General features: G+C 29.7%; 1 protein-coding gene across 7 annotated transcripts in view; it reads left to right on the top strand.

Annotated features, from left to right (window-relative positions):
* LOC142325241 (nonsense-mediated mRNA decay factor SMG8) overlaps positions 1 to 17116 on the top strand; it is a 73440-nt gene that overhangs the window by 6294 nt on the left and 50030 nt on the right. For all 7 annotated transcript variants that reach the window (XM_075366727.1, XM_075366731.1, XM_075366728.1 and 4 more), the window contains 4 exons: positions 3396 to 3561; positions 6727 to 6849; positions 11560 to 11711; positions 13143 to 13289. In XM_075366727.1, coding sequence (XP_075222842.1) covers positions 3396 to 3561; positions 6727 to 6849; positions 11560 to 11711; positions 13143 to 13289 — 588 coding nt within the window. The remainder of the gene's footprint in view (positions 1 to 3395; positions 3562 to 6726; positions 6850 to 11559; positions 11712 to 13142; positions 13290 to 17116) is intronic.

The following is a 17116-nucleotide window of genomic DNA, read 5'->3' as shown; positions in this document are numbered from 1 at the left end:
ACTGTGGATCCATTCCCGGTTGATGATATAGTTAAATGCATCAACCATGCACCACAGAGTGTATTTAAAACAATAAGCTTGATTGCCTACTGGGGCACACTCTCCAAACTGGGGTTTTTACTGTATTTGATATCACAATGGCCACCATGAGCTCTTTGGTGACAAGTGGAATATCAACAGCAGCTATTTTCTCGCGGTTTGTCTTGGTGCATTGTGAGTCAACAATTGATTCTCCACACAACTCAATAAATAGTCCAGTCTAGGATGGGAAGACGGCTCCCAAATGTTTTATTTATATTTTTGTAGCTATCTTCCCAGATATCCTTATCTAGGTCATTGCAGAGTTCCCTCCACTTCTTTTGTTTTATGATTTTGATCTTGTACAGATCCTGCCTAGCCCTTCTGAAGTGTCTTAACAATGGAGTTTGATTTCATCCATCCTATGGCCCTCTGTAGTCTTCATCTGGCATTCACACAAGCTCATCTTAACTTGCTGACCTCGGTAGTCCAGTAGACCTGTTCCTGGTTGGATCTCCTTGAAGGTATTGGCTATGATGTCCAACAGACCCTCCTCAGAGTCCATGAGGTAGATATTACTGAGGCACACCAGGAATTTGGCCCAAAAGGAAGCAAACACCTGACTGGCTACCAGATAGAGGGCTTCTGCCACCCACTCTTAGAAGAACGACAGCACGTAGAATTGCACTGTGGTCTGACAGTGTCTTGTTCTCTTGGACTTCCCACTTATGGTCAACACTTGGTCTGTTGAATCTCAAGAATGTTGCAGAGATGTTGGAGGTGAACCCACCCTTGTTGAAATTAGGGGCGTTGCCTTGAATCCTGCCCTGGCTATTGCTTCATAGAGAGCGCAGCTGCAGCGGTCACTTTACATTTTACCCAATAACAGGTTTATAAAGAGAAAATAATGAAATTTAAGGTAAATTTGTGCAATAGTAGAAGGCCAGCGGTCTTCCACTGTTTCACTGGGAAATGATCACAATGTTTATTGTTGTGTTGAAGAAGTGCTTAAGTTGCAGCTGAGTGCTGGCAAGTTTTACAGAAAACAAAGTCGCATGACAGGACATCACGTTAATTATTATTATTATTGTTGTGCGAGAGCTAGTTAAATTTTTCTCAATAATCCCTGAATTTATCGTTTCTCTTTGCACAAATCAAAAAGTAAGAAGCCTTTTTTGTCCAACAAAAAGCTCACTATTGTTCCCCATTTATTCTGAGTGTTTCAATTTTTTTTTAAGTAAAGGAGTTCATAAATGATGCTACATCATTGATTGACACTTATTTTCAATATTTAATGATAGTTACATGTTTATAACTGGAAACAGTATGATTAAGAAATTCATTGTTTTCTCTTGCTTACATCAATCGAGAAGGGGCAATACCTCTCTTTTGTTTCAGGCAGTAATTGTGGAAGCAGTCTGGTTCATATGTTTTTATATTTAACATGTTGACAGATAATTGACAGATAGTTCTGTGTATGTGAGACGTTGAAAGGTATCAGTTAATCAGTCCATATATAATGAATTAAGAATTTCAGCGTATTATGAATTTCATTTCACTTTTTTAATCACTTTCAGTCTCAAGAGAGGCCAGCGCAGATCAATTTTCTCATGTTTGTTTGATTTTTCTTTATTGAACCATTACTTTCTTACATCAAATACATTCGTAAATTTATTACTGTTAACTGTTGTTTAAAATTGGGGTCATATTTTGAATTTCAAATTTGTTGGTATATGCATCCACTTTTCAAACATTATGAACTCTTAAAAAAAGTAATAATGTAGTCATAATAATTGCCTAGTGAACTAGTACAGCAGGGTTCAGACTAATTAACTGCCTGCAAACTTTCAGTGAGTTAGCACTTCTAATTGACCCTGCATTATTGATGAGAGGTCAGTGATGTAAGTGTTATGGTGTTAGTTTGTTTATGTATATGTGTGTGTGTGTGTGTGTGCACGCGCATGCACATGTTTACAGTAATTATTTATACGTATTTTATTTTGTGGTTCACATGCTTTAATTTTTCTTAAATTAATATCTGTGGTGTAATTAATTAAAATCAATCTTTTCATAGTTGGCATTTAGTGTAAATTAATTTAACTTTTTGTTGTGCTTTATGAACCAGAATTTTATGGTTTTGTTTGTAATAAAACTTATATGTTTCTTACTGAACAGATTTTGTTGTAATAATTTACTAATAAACTTTATGTTAGAATAACTGATTGATTAAAAACAACTAATAATTGCAAGGTAATATATCACCACAAGCATCATTTTTATTAACTTTTCTGCTTTCAAAAGTTTTTGAAAATTTTCTGTAATTTATAAAAATGATTTTCTGAAAATATGAAAACTATGTCAGAAATTAATATTAGTGATTTTTTTACTTAACATCTTTTAAAAATTAAAGAAAAATGAAAATTATTTGTAAAACGTAATGTTAATAAAATTTTGTTTGTGTGAATTCGTTGTTTGTTATTATATTTTATAGCCAAAAAATGTGTTATAAATATTTATTTTTTTAATATGAATAAAACAAACCAGTTAATTTGGTCTAAGTTCTAAAATAAATACGTATCTCCATTTGGGAAGTATGAGTATATTAAAGACTTCTAAATATGTTTGTTAAATATACCTTCTTAAAAACAATCTTATCAGTATATGTTAGCAAAATTAAGAAAAATTTCTGTTAGTGTTTTAAATTACTTAAATTTTAGGAATGTTAATATATGTGTGTGTATTTTTAAACAAAACATAAAATATCCTTTAATTATATATTTTTTAGAATTTGTTAGAGTAAGTTAATTATTTTGTGATTATTAGGCTAATATTATCATATTAAACACTTACAGAGACATACATATGTAACATTCTTTTTCCTGAATTAAAGCCATGTGCACAACTCTTCATCAATGACAGTAATTTGTTTTAAATATTTTAAACAAAGTATATACTATTAACTTTGTCATTAGCATTCTGTCACCTTATTTTCAGCTAATGCTGAGTTCTCAATGTATATGAACAACCATCAGTCTTTTCTCCATTCATATTTGCTTTAACCATAATCTGTTAATTAATACATTCATCACTCCTTGTTTACTTATCTTCTTTCTATCATTTGTCCTTATTGACAACAACTCATACTTATTGCTTATCCAGTTCCTTTTTATGTTTTTATTTTCTTTCCTTCTACTTCTTGTAAATTTTTTCTTTGCCTTATCCATTCAGTTAATTCTACTGTATTGATATTACTTTTATCCTATTTATGAAAAAAAAATGATCTTACTAAGGTATTGGTAAAAAAATTGTGTTTATGTTTTGACATAAATTACAGTAGCTTTATACATTTTTATTAATATTTGCTATAATTGTTTCAGTGAACTGTCAACAGTATTAAATAAAAAAGCAGTAATTGTTTCATTTATTGGGAAATCATCGTATAATGCAAGTAGTTATAAAATGGGAATTGTTGACACATATCTTGGACAACAGATATTTAAGATGTCAGTTTTGGATGAACCCAGTGTTGATTCTGAGACTATGGTAATATTTTATCTATTTAAAATGCAGTATTTTCTTAATTGTTTACTAAAAACTAATATGATATATTTAAGTATTTTAATTTTTCATTTCATTTTCATAAGTTAGATAAAAAGTTTAGAGTCTTTTCTAAAAATTTGTTTAATTGACAAGTAACAGTAAGTATTAAGTATTATTGTCAATCTGTGTGGTATAGTGGTAGCATCTCTGTCTTTAATCTGAAAGATCCTGGGCTCAAATCCTGTTCAGGTATGGGATTCTTTTATCTCAAATTGCATTTTCAATAAGCAGCTGTAATTAGACATCAAATTGTAGTTATTAAATGAAAATAAGTAAATATTTTACTCTTTGAAAGTTGGTTTCTAGTAGAGAAGCTTGTGAAAAAATTCTCAGAGTAAAAGATAATAAACACACATTTTCCATGCAGATAACATGTAGATATTAGAAATAAATTACAATAAATTTAAATCCTTTACTTTTGAGACAATACATACAATAATAAAACAGCAACAACAGTATAGCTAATGCTTTGTACAGCCACGTTCCAATGGTGCTTGTAAAGTAATTGCAACTTCTGTCGTAAGATTAGATTGCTGTTTTAAACATTACTGCTGTCTGTGAGTATGGGCGTAGATGTATATATGGTAGTGTTACATAGTGTTATATTAATTATTAGGCTTTATATTAATTTCATATTAATGAATTGATTGATGTCATTTTAATTTCAATGTTTAATTATAAAATATCAATTTTTCTTTTGTTTAATTATAGCTGTTTTTGTATAAATAATGAATTTTATCTTTTGCAAGAAGAGGAATTGTTTTGTTAGTCAATGTATTTTAAAACAAAAGCATGATGAAAATATATTGTATTAAAAAAGTATATACACGTAAATAAAGTATACATTTCTTAAATCAGTTGTTTTGATCTAAGTAATGATATTATGATGAAAAGGGATGTGTGAGTCTAGAATTATGGGTTAAAAGTTTAAATAAAATAGCTTGTAGTTATAATCATTAATTACATAGTAGATGTCTTATTATTGATAAAAACAAATATGCTGTTCTTTAAATTGGAAATTGCAACAGTTGTTACTTAAAAGTAGTTGTGTTAAGATGTCAAATAAATGTGAAAACCCTCTTTGCAGTCAACCAAGCGTGTTCTTGTGTTTAACATCATTAAGTTCATAGACAAAGAAAAAATGGAGTATTGGTGTCGTTTGTTAAAGTGATGAAACGTGCTTATAGAATGCTAAACTTAAGCTGGTCTACAGTAATTGACATCAGGAAAGTGAGATATGGGGCAGAGACTAGTGGTTCTCAAATTCAAACGCCAAAGAAAAATAAGGAATAAGAAATATATTTCTGATAATAAATATGAAATTGATGATTTTGACAGGCATGTTAGAAGAGATTTCTTAAATATTTTGAAGCCTATAAGGAAATACCTACTATATGAAAATTACACAGTTTTTGTTGCTGGGAACTGAATTTTATTGCTACTAGTGAAACACTAAGGAAAATTTAAAAATCTTTGGGTTTTCAATTCAGGAAGAGTAAAAACAATACACTGATTTTATGTGAATGAGATGATGTAATCGCAAAACATGCATTTTTTCTTGGGTATCTGAGAAAAAATGCAAATTCTGAGCAAAGAGACTAGTCATATACTTAGATGAAACTTGGGTGCATATACATTATACGGTAAAAAAAGTGCTGGCAAAGTGATGATGTACCAAGTGTGATTGTTATTAGTAGTGCCGGCAACCTGGTAATTGTGGCTCATGCAGCTGGGGACATGGGATTCATAGTTGCATGCAACTATGATTAATGCATGATTTCAAGAGTAAAACAGAAGATTATCATAAACAGATGAACAATGAAAATTTTTTAAGTATATTGAAAAGCAAGTTATCCCAGGACTACTGACAAACTGTGTTTTAGTCATAGATAATACATACATCTTACCATTATAAACAAAAGAATAAATCCTATAAATTGTCAAACTACACCGTCCAGAACCACAATATAAATTAGACAAAATACTAAATAACAAAGGAACTACAGTGTTAAGACTGCCACATTTCCACCCAGATTTTAACCCAGTTGAATTTATTTGGAATCTAGTTAAAAAAAAAAAAATTGAGACTGCAATATGTCTCACATGTCATTAACAGAACAGAAAGCGATTACATTAGATGCAGTTTTGTTAATTACTGTAGAAGACTGGAAGCTCAGGATTCTTACTGGAAAACAGATGCGTTAATGGAAGATGCCATTGAAAGCATAATTATAAATGTAGGGATGGACGATAATGAGACATCAGGTAGTCAAGATGAATTGAATTGGAAATTAATTTTGGTGGAAGTGAAACTGAGTCAAGTTCAGAAATCTTGGGTTGTTGGCCTATCACAGAAGATTGTTTACAGAAACTGCAGACGAAACTGGTTAAGGACTGTATTAAGGTAGTATTGATAGTTTAATTTCTAATAAATTAATGTAAAAATATTATTTTTTACTTCGCAGCTATATCCAACTTGTGATTCCATAGGCTTATATATCCAAATTATTACTGTAAGCTTTGAACATAATGTTTGTACTATGATACTATTTTTAGTGAAAATATTTACATAATTAAATTATTGCAATTAATTGCAGATGAAATTAATTTCATGTATGAATCCAGTAATGTAAATAAATATTTTTAATTGTGTTATTACTGTGATCAGAAAGAAATGACAGGTTCCAAAAAATACAGTAACCTATTTTAAACAGACAACATTTCTTGTTTAGAACAATTTGATAAGCCTTGTTCAGTAGGACTAAAACCAGATTGTACTGTTATGTTATATCTCCATCTCTGTCTACAGCCATACAAAACAAGAGTGGCTGCGGTCCTCCACGAATATGAACTTCACTTTATCGACTTGTATTTGCTTTTAAATATAATGAATAATTTTGTACATTCTGGCAAAGCAGAATCTGCAAAAGTGATTAACCAACATAAAAAAGAAAGCTACTTGCTGCTTAAAGGTTGATAATTTGATGTAAATATTTGTATTCTGGTGTTAGTTTGCAATTTGCTAAACTTTTTTTAATGTTGATGCAGTTTCTGAAATTTTATGAAATTGATTTTGTGGAATAATTTAAATTATTTTATTTGTTTTAGTGTTCAATTGAAGGATATTATGACTCTTCAAATCAAGTGATATATTTACATTTATTAGGAGTATATGATACGTACATTCTTGTTAAACATTGCTATGAATTATCAGTTGAACTGGAGGAAAAAGTAAGTGTTTTATGTAATTTTTGTGAAAGACAATTTAAACAATATTGTGTTTGCTAAATTGTGACATTTGAAGAAGTGTTTGCCATGTAATTGATTGTTATTTGTGGTAACTAGGCTATTCCATTAGGGCTTAAACAGCTAAATCAGTTTTTTTTTACTAAAATGTGTAAAAAATTAAAGAAATGTAACTTAAAAATATTTTAATTAACTGCAGGTTGCATTGAATGATGTACTACAGTTGGATAAATCTAATAAATACTTTAGTTTATGGTATTCAGCATACTTAAAGCATCTGCAAGGTACTTAATATTAAAACATATGCAGTATCTTCAACTATCTACGACAAAGAATTAAAATACCACGACCAGACCTAATATTCCGGACACAGTGATAGGAGTCATAGCCATTAATCTGATGAACATCAATTAAACTTATTTCATTATCCGTAATGTTTATTTCCGTGAGAACTATCAAATCTACGTTACTATTACCTAGGTGAAACAAGAATTCTTCCCAACGACCGCGAATAGTCCTAATATTTAAATGAAGTATACTCAGTTTCGATAAACTGGAGTAATCTTGTGAAAATTCTTCTTGGTTCAAGTAGTAATTATCAACAGCCAAAAGACTTCATTTATGGTTACAGTAAAGTAATAAAGTTTGAAATATGTGCCTCATTTTAAGATTTATTGCATTATCACTTCTGGAGATTCTCACCATACCAAGATTAAAATGCATATAAATAAATAAACACATTATGTTCACTGCTAAATTTAACATTATAACGCACTCATTTTTACAAGTATGTACCTTAGTAACAGCAAGTGGGCACTGAATGATTTATTATTATTTATATTTGAATATGCCTGTGGCATATTCAACTAGATCAAGTTGAATTGAATGTACAAATTAGTATGTAATTGCTGCATAGATGCATAATTCAAACTGGGAGAAATTTCATTAACATTAAACATACTGAAATGGGGTATACTGAAATGGAACAACTGGCCCTAGATAGGGAATCTTGGAGAGCTGCATCAAATCAGTCAAATGACTGAAAGCACAAAAAAAATGTTTATATTTGTAGCTGAGTATGTTTATATGTGTGTTTACACATTTTATTTGTTTGAAGAAATAGAACTGCAAAAATCAGTAATTATCAAATCACTAACCAATGGATATGATCAATTCTATTTTCTTTTTAGTAGAAACGAATGTGTATTTAAAAATCTAAATTTATTTATTTCTTTTAAATTGGAGAAAAATAACTGAGTGTAACATAATTTTTCTTTATAAATGTTCTTAACAGAAACTGTAAATCAGAATACATACTAATGTTGTAACTTGGAAGAATTTAATGCTGTATTAATAAATTAATTTTGTATACTTTAAATACAGATGACCTGGGAGGTCATGAAAAAGTTCATATGGATAACTAGTTTTATGTTTTTTTTTCAATACAAATTTACATTTTAAGAATGCAACGACATATTTAAATAAAATATGGTGTACAACATCTACAAATTAAATAATTTAGAAATTTTACTATTTAAAATGATGGCTATTTAAATCTTTTAATCTTTAATATATTCCTGTATATTAAATTTATTGAATTCTATTTATTTGATAACATGTTAAACCTTTTATTTTGAACAAAATGATAACTCATTTGTTTAAATCAGTTCATAAACAGCTGAGATATGACTGAAATTGGTAAAGTGGATTACAAAAATTATGCAGGTTGACAATTTTGTGACTCTTTTACTTCTCTCGTTAATTGAATTAAAAGTAATTAGTAGTCTATCATTAGTTTGATTTCTCCAACCAGTTTTCCAGCTACTACTTGGTTTGGGTATGCGTATAAAAAGGCAAATGCAATTACCGGTACTGGCTTGCTAGGTCTGACATAATTGCAAAATGTAGTGCAATGTACAGTAAATATGTGCCAGTACAGAATAAATATGTGTACAGTATAAATGTACCAGTAAATATGTGATGTGGAAATGAGTTAGGTTGACCACTCCTGAGATTTGTCATTAAGTGAAACCCAATCACCAAAGTGCCATTATCCATAGTCTAGCATTCAAATTCATATTAAAGCAATTGCCTTTTACAAAGATTTGAACCTTAGAACTGTCAACTTTGAAAATCACCTGATTTTGTGATGACAAGTTTAACCACTAGACTGACCCGGCAGGTTAATCAGTATTGTTAGTAATAATAGAATATATATATAGAGACCTAAAGAAATTTAAATGTTGAAAGTTTGATGTTATGGCTGTTATGAAATTTTCATTAAAATTATTTAAAGTTTTATTTTACTTATAAATTTTGTGATTATTTAAAACATTTTAAGTAATTGCTATTAAAGTAAATATAACAAAGTTTCAAAAATAAGTAGAAACAGAAAGAATACCAGGAACGTTTTTAAGTGTGTAATTTCAAATTTAGTGTTTACATATAAATTAGTTTATAAGCAAAAATAAAAAGATTTGTAGCATCTTATTAAACATCATATATAAATCAGATATGAAAAATTACAAGCTTTGTTTTATTAGTGATATATTACACCTTTTTCCTTCTTGCATGTTTCTGTTTATAAAAAAGTAGATGTAATTTTAGTAGAATTATAATGCATGTTATGCAGTAAAATTAACAATGATATAATACACTTTTATTTTTATAAATCTTTTATTCATTTTTCAACACTTCTTACAAACACACACACATACACACACACACACGCACACACATGTTCAGCCAAAAATATTTGAGTTTTGAAGCTATTTGATAACTCTTAACGTTGTGACTTAATGTATGAATCACAAATAAAATGAAAGAGCAGCTTGTTTAATTCTTTTCTAACATGTCAATGTGAGCACCTTTCATCATGTAACACACATCCAACTGATAGGAGAGTTTGCCTTGTATTTTAACCAGCATATCTGAAATAGTGGGAGTGATAGCTGCTTGAATCATATGCCTCTAATTGGGTAGATCAGTAGGTAGTGGAGGGAAATAGACAAGGTCCTTTATAAAATTCCAAAAATCACATGGGGCAAGATCGGGTGACTGTGGAGACCACCACAAGCAAGTTGTCATTAGGTCCATGCTGATGATCCAGCATTTGGGAAAAACATCATTCATCATTACTATAAGACTTACGCCAGTGAGGAGGTGCACCATCTTGTTGGCAAATAAAATTCGATCTACCGTACAGTCATGGAAAGAGTCCATGCATGCAGTACATCCAAATAAATAACTCCTGTTATGCTTGCTTCTGCAAAAATGAATGATCTGTAAACTTGCTGTTTGATATTACACAGAAAACATTTAGTTCTGGGGAGTCCCTTTCGCATCATAAGAGTTCATGGGGATTTACTGACCCGCAGATTCAGATAGTACATGTGTTAATATTTCCACTAAGATAAAATATTCATCACTAAACACAATATGAACAAGAAAGTCATCATCTTTATGCTACAAAATTCTGATTGTAAAGTTGGCTTGCATAGTGTAGTCAGCAGAGTTCAAAACCTATAAAACCTGTAAATGGTATGGGCGCATTTATAAGCATTTCCTTAAAAAAATTCCACTCTATCATTACCCTAACAAATTATTTAGGACTATGAAAGAAAAACTTTGTGACACATTCAACATTTTCTTCAGACACCTTTTGTCAGCTGGTACATTTCCCTTTATACAGACATCTGGTTGTTTCAGCCAATTATGCCTTTGATGATTATTATTGTCATTCAGAGGGTAACAATTAAACTATATATAGATTGCACGTCAAACTGTTAATACAGATTTACTTTTAGTAAACTGCAGAATGCAAATGGCTTTCTGTTCAGGAGTTGACATCTTTGGTAATGACTTTGTGAAGCAGAAAGATAGGAAATAAATTTATTGGCTATGCATATAACTAAAATTACTTTTTTTACTCTTTGATTATAGCTTTAAGTAAACAGTGTACATCTCATACAAGATAGTATAACAATTTTTTTTGTACACCTGGTTTAAGTTTTTAATTGAAATTATATATTTTCAGATTTCATTATCGTTCTATTTTAATTATTTCACATTTCTTTTTCTTTTTCTAAGTTTTAAGTGGCATAAATTACAGTACAATATATTTATTTTGTAAACCAGCAACTCACTGTGCTACTCCTATAAAAGTAGTTGTGGCTGGTGAACCTAGGAAGTAGATGGAATAATTTAAAGATTATTGTTACTTTAAATAATTATAAATGTAATAATTTTATTGATAATATAATAATAATGTCATTATAATTATGATTATTAGTAATGTCTGTTTTAGTCTGGGAATCTTCACTACTAAACAGAAAATAAGAGAAGAAATTATTTTCAATTCCTATAAGATCAGTATACCTTGAATTAAAAAATTCTCTGTTGTGCATAAAAAATATAATAGTGTATTCAGAGCATCTGGAAGTCATTTTTTACCCATGTCCACTGATATCTGTGAACTAGTATTTCAAATTTCATTTTTATTTCAGATTACGTCATAGATTGTAACACGAATGGCCAGTTTTAACATAAATTCTATGAATAAAAATCAGAGCGATCCAAACTTAATTACTAAAGAAATGCTATATTAGTTTTTTACCAGTGCAAACTGGATATGAAAAAATGTTAATTTACATGTAAGAAAAATAATAATTTTGTTTTGGTTTGTTTACATTTCAGGGTTTTCTTAGTGTTTGGACTGAATTAAAACACAAATATTCAAAAGCATTACTATTTTTATTTTCCATTTCACATATATTGGTATTAATGCATCCTTCACAAGGTTTTGATGTTAGTTACATACAGTTATTCAGATCTCTTGATGCCATAAGGTATGTTAAAATTTGAACTTAAATATTATTTTACTTGCCCTACTTTATTAATATAGTTGCTGTTTTTCACAGTTAACTGAATGAATAACGCTATCAGTCTAATACAGCCTCTACGCAAAGACGTAGCTTAGTGACAAACCTTAGTAACTTAGTCAGTTTATCTAGTCAATCCTTGCAAAAGATAACATATAATAACCATCAATATATATATATATATATATATATAATATCAATATAATAACCATCATATATATAATATATGTTATATAACCATATAACAGTCAATATAATGTATTACAAGATTGTAATACAGTATTATTTTTAAACTTCTTAGTGCATTAAAAATACAAATTATTTCTACAGATCCTTCAAACAGTGCCTATTTTGTAAAGAAGTAATGTAAAACCTAGCAGTTCAGTAATTTATTTTACAAAAGATAACAATATACGAACTACTAATGTGTTTTCATTACAGTATGAAATACTTTTATAACTTCCATACAAATTAAAGAGACAGATAAATTTTATTACATTTTCTTGTTTATTATGATTGCCTGTTATTTAGAGTATTAAATCCTGCTTTTAGGGACTAGAGTTTGTAAAACTGTTCATGTTAAGAGTTCTCTTGGTTGGGAAATGTTTATTAATAAATGTCACTGTAATATTTTTCAAAAAAAAAATTATCATCTGTACTTCCAAGGAAATGCTACTTGTGTTTATTAGTATTATTGTGTTTATCAACCTAGCTGAAATAGCTTTTTTACTTTTTTGTTTTCTCATTCAACCATAGAAGGTTCTTAAAATATTTGTAATAATTTTACTAAATTTAACTTTTCTGACTATCAGTAACTTAAAAACTATAAATTTCGATTTTTTTATTAATTTATAATGAAACTGTTTTAATTAAAACTGTAAGAAAATTGAGTTGAACAAAATAAATTTATCAACATATATCCAATAATGATAATTTTCTAAGTGGATAATAGTGTAGAATTAGGCTTTTAGTAAGTGCTGAATTGTTTCAAGTCCTTGATTCAGTCATTTGCATATTTTAATCACATTGATTACGCTTGTGATTTGGCTCCAAAAGTGATAAATGAGTGCTAATTTTTTTTTTCGTTAGTGACAATTAAGTTCTTATTGTTTAACTGTGCGATTCCTTTCTCCAGTTGCATTGATTGATTTGAATCATTGATTCAATTTCCAACTATCAAACATTTCATAATACTTGAATGAACAAAAGGATCATTTACATTAAAAAAAACAAAATTTATATTTTTTTAATTTAATTTAAAAAAAAGTTTAATGTTTTTATGTGACAAAAAGAAATAAAAATTTTTTACCTTTTATATACTGTTTTTTCTTTTTTTTAATGAAAACATTTAGGTAAAATAATATTTGTTCTTCGTTTAATTTATAAATTTTAATCTAGGTTAAAATTGCAATCTGCTGTTGGTGACATAGTTAGCAAAGTATCTGGAACTGGTCAAGATTGGGTTTATACTGGTCGTTTATGTCCACCTAGAGTTCTTTTCTATTTTCAAAGAGCACCAGCTGTATTTAAAAAAAAAAATACTAGGTAAGTGAAGTATAATTTTTTCTTTATTATTTACCATATTTTTTAACCCTTAATATTTATTATCTATAAGAAATTTCATTAAAATAAAACAAAATTTACAAAAATTAAAACTTAAAAATTTTTAAATTTCATTAAAAATTCAGACGTAACAAATAGTATTCAGAAATAATAAAATAATATTTTTTTTGAATTCTTATTTGATTCATAATAGAAGAATATACACATGGAAAAAGCTAGGTGCTACTGCAAGGTATCAGATAGGTATTATATCATGGTTAAGAAAAGATTTAGAAATCAACTCATCAATTGCAAAACTTACCCTGGAGCAGACATTGATATCGCCCATAATTTAGTGTTAATGAAATGTAGATTGGGGTTTAAAAACCTGAAGAAAATGAATCTGTGGAATTTAGAGAAGCTTGAGGAAGAGGAGAATGTTAAAAAGGAAATTCTTAAATCAGCAGAAGCGAACTTAGGCGGAACAAAGAGAACTGGTAGAAAACCTTGGATTTCAGACAATATATTGCAGCTGATGGATGAATGTAGAAAATATAAGAATGCTAGTGATGAAGAAAGTAAAAGGAACTATCGACAATTAAGAAATACTATAAACAGGAAGTACAAACTGGTGAAAGAGATGGATTAAAGAAAACTGTTTAGAAGTGGAAAGAGAAATGAATATTGGTAAAATAGAATGAGCATACAGGAAAGTTAAGGAAAATTTTGGGGTATATAAATTAAAATCTAATAATGTACTAAACAAAGGTGGTACACCGATATATAATATGAAAGGCAAAGTCGATAGGTGGCTGGAATATATTGAAGAGTTGTATGGAGGAAATGAATTAGAAAATGGTGTTATAGAAGAAGAAGAAGAGGAAGTCGAAGAGGATGAAAGTGGAGAAACAATACTGAGATCTGAAATTAAGAGAGCATTAAAAGATTTGAAAGGCAGAAAGGTTTCTGGAATAGACGGAATACCTGTAGAATTACTGCGCATTGCAGGTGAGGAAGCGATGGATAAATTATACAAACTGGTGTGTAATATTTATGAAAATGGGGAAGTTCCATCAGACTTCAAAAAGAGTGTTATAGTCATGATACCAAAGAAAACAGGAGCAGATAAATGTGAAGAATAGAGAACAATTAGCTTAACTATCCATGCATCAAAAATCTTAACTAGAATTCTGTACAGAAGAATTGAGAGGAGGGTGGAAGAAGTATTAGGAGAAGACCAATTTGATTTCAGGAAAAGTATAGGGACAAGGGAAGCAATTTTAGCATTCAGATTAATAGTAGAAGGAAGATTAAAGAATAACAAACCAACATACTTGGCATTTATAGATCTAGAAAAGGCATTTGATAATGTGTACTGAAATAAAATGTTCAGCAATTTAAAAAAATTAGGGTTCAATTACAGAAATAGAAGAATGATTGCTAACATTTACAGGAACCAAACAGCAACAGTAATAATTGAAGAACATAAGAAAGAAGCTGTAATAAGAAAAGGAGTCTGACAGGGATATTCCTTATCCCTGTTACTTTTTAATCTTTACATAGAACTAGCAGTTAATGATGTTAAAGAACAATTTAGATCTGGAGTAACAGTAGAAGGTGAAAAGATAAAGATGCTGCAATTTGGTGATGATATAGTAATTCTAACTGAGAGTAAAAGGGATTTAGAAGGAACAATGAATGGCATGTAAAATAAACAAGAACAAAACGAAAGTAATGAAATGTAGTAGAAATAATGAAGATGGACCACTGAATGTAAAATAGGAAGAGAAAAGATTATGGAGGTAAAAGAAATTTGTTATTTGAGAAGTAGAATTACTAAAGATGGATGAAGCTGGAACAATATAAAATGCCAAATAGCACAGGTGAAATAAGCCTTCAGTAAGAAATATAATTTGTTTACATAAAAAATTAATTTAAACGTCAGGAAAAGATTTTTGAAAGTATATGTTTGAAGTGAAACTTGGACGATCGGAGTACCTGAGAAGAAAAGATTAGAAAGCTTTCGAAATGTGGTGCTGTAGGAGAATGTTAAAAATCAGATGAGTGGATAAAGTGACAAATAAAGAGGTGTTGCAGCAAATAGATTAAGAAAGAAGCTTTTGGAAAAAATATAGTTAAAAGAAGAGACAGACTTATAGGCCACATATTAAGGCATCCTATCCTGGAAGTCGCTTTAATATTGGAGGGACAGGTAGAAAGAAAAAACTGTGCAGGCAGGCAATGTTTGGAGTACGTAAAACAAATTGTTAGGGATGTTGGATGTAGGAGGTATACCGAAATGAAATGACTAGCACTAGATAGGGAATTTTGGAGAGCTGCATCATACCAGTCAAATGACTGAAGACAAAAAAAAATTTGATTCACTGAGTAATGAATGTAGAAGAAATAAGGATATAAGTTATCCCTTTCTTATACATAAAGACACAATTTCTTAGTATTTTGTGAATTTAAGTTTTCTTGATAAATATAATGTTTTAAATTTAATTTAATAGATTACAAGTATTTTAAAATTATTTTATGTATGGGAAATTAAATGGAATATTTTATTGATATGGGGATGACAAATGTGACTACTTGTGCACTTCAACTTCCTACTCTCTCATTAAGTCTGCCATACATAGGCTTACCATATGTCTGGGATTAAATACAGTCCTGGTTTTTTAGTGCTGTCTGGGTTTGCAAAAATGTCTGGGGTTTGAGAATTTTATGACTGCCGAGGATTGTTTTTTAATTTTAGACCTATATGTTCGACATTGCATTTTTAAACATTCTCTTATGGCTGTGCATATCTCAGCCGACCTTGGAGCAAGCGCTGATGTCGATTTTGATGGAGGCGTGGCTACGAGTCTCGTCACAACCTTTTACTTAGTCATTTGGCAACATAACAGGGGCAATGTGTATGTTTTTTTTCATTTGTGAAGTAACTCATCTACACGTTTTTGATCATTTTATCACTATTTGTTTTTTGTCTCATCATTTAACAGTGGGCAAAAGAAAATGTGTGTTTAATGTTAACCTGCAACAGGAATACAGATTTTTGAAATTGTGTAATTACAGTAACAATGAATGTGTTTATTGTATACTATGCACTGGAGAATTTTCTGTTACACATAAAGGAAAGGGTGATATTGAAAACCACATGAAAACAGCTAAACATGGGAGTGCTGTTAATGCTACTACTTCATCAAACATAAGAGATTCTTTTAAAGCCAAAGATGGGAATAACAATAACAGTGATCTGGAGTGTGCTGCTAAAGAAGCTACATTTTCATACCAAACTGCTAGGTACGAACTTAGCTTCGAAAGATTAATCTGCACATCTAAACTGGTTAAAAAGTTATATGACTCAAAATTTTCATCTGCTAGAAACAAAACCGAGGCAGTTATTGTTAACATTGTTTCACCATTAATATTTGATAATGTGTTGCATTCCTTGGAAAACATTAATTATATAACAGTAGCTATGGATAGCTCAAACAGAAGTGAAGTAAAACTTGTTTCGATTGTTGTAAGATATTTCAGTCTGGAGGAGGGAATTCGTTAAACTTTAAATTTCAATGAAGTATCAGTTGAAATTGCTCAAATTTTGATTCAGTATCTTTTGCAGTGTGTGAAAAAATACAAACTTGAAGAAAAGTTGGTTTGTTATACTGCTGATAACACTAACATTAATTTTGGAGATGTGAAGAGAAAGAGGAATGAAAATATGTTCAGAAAAGTTCAAAGTGATTTAGGTAGACCTATTTTAAGGATTGGTTGTTCAACCCACATTGTACACAATTCAGTACAAACAGCATGTGATTCTCTAC

The sequence above is a fragment of the Lycorma delicatula genome, chromosome 5, assembly GCF_047948215.1.
Source record: "Lycorma delicatula isolate Av1 chromosome 5, ASM4794821v1, whole genome shotgun sequence".
Lineage (NCBI taxonomy): Eukaryota > Metazoa > Arthropoda > Insecta > Hemiptera > Fulgoridae > Lycorma > Lycorma delicatula.
The sequence above is the reverse complement of the archived record's forward strand: the minus strand, read 5'-3'. Positions and strand labels throughout refer to the sequence as shown.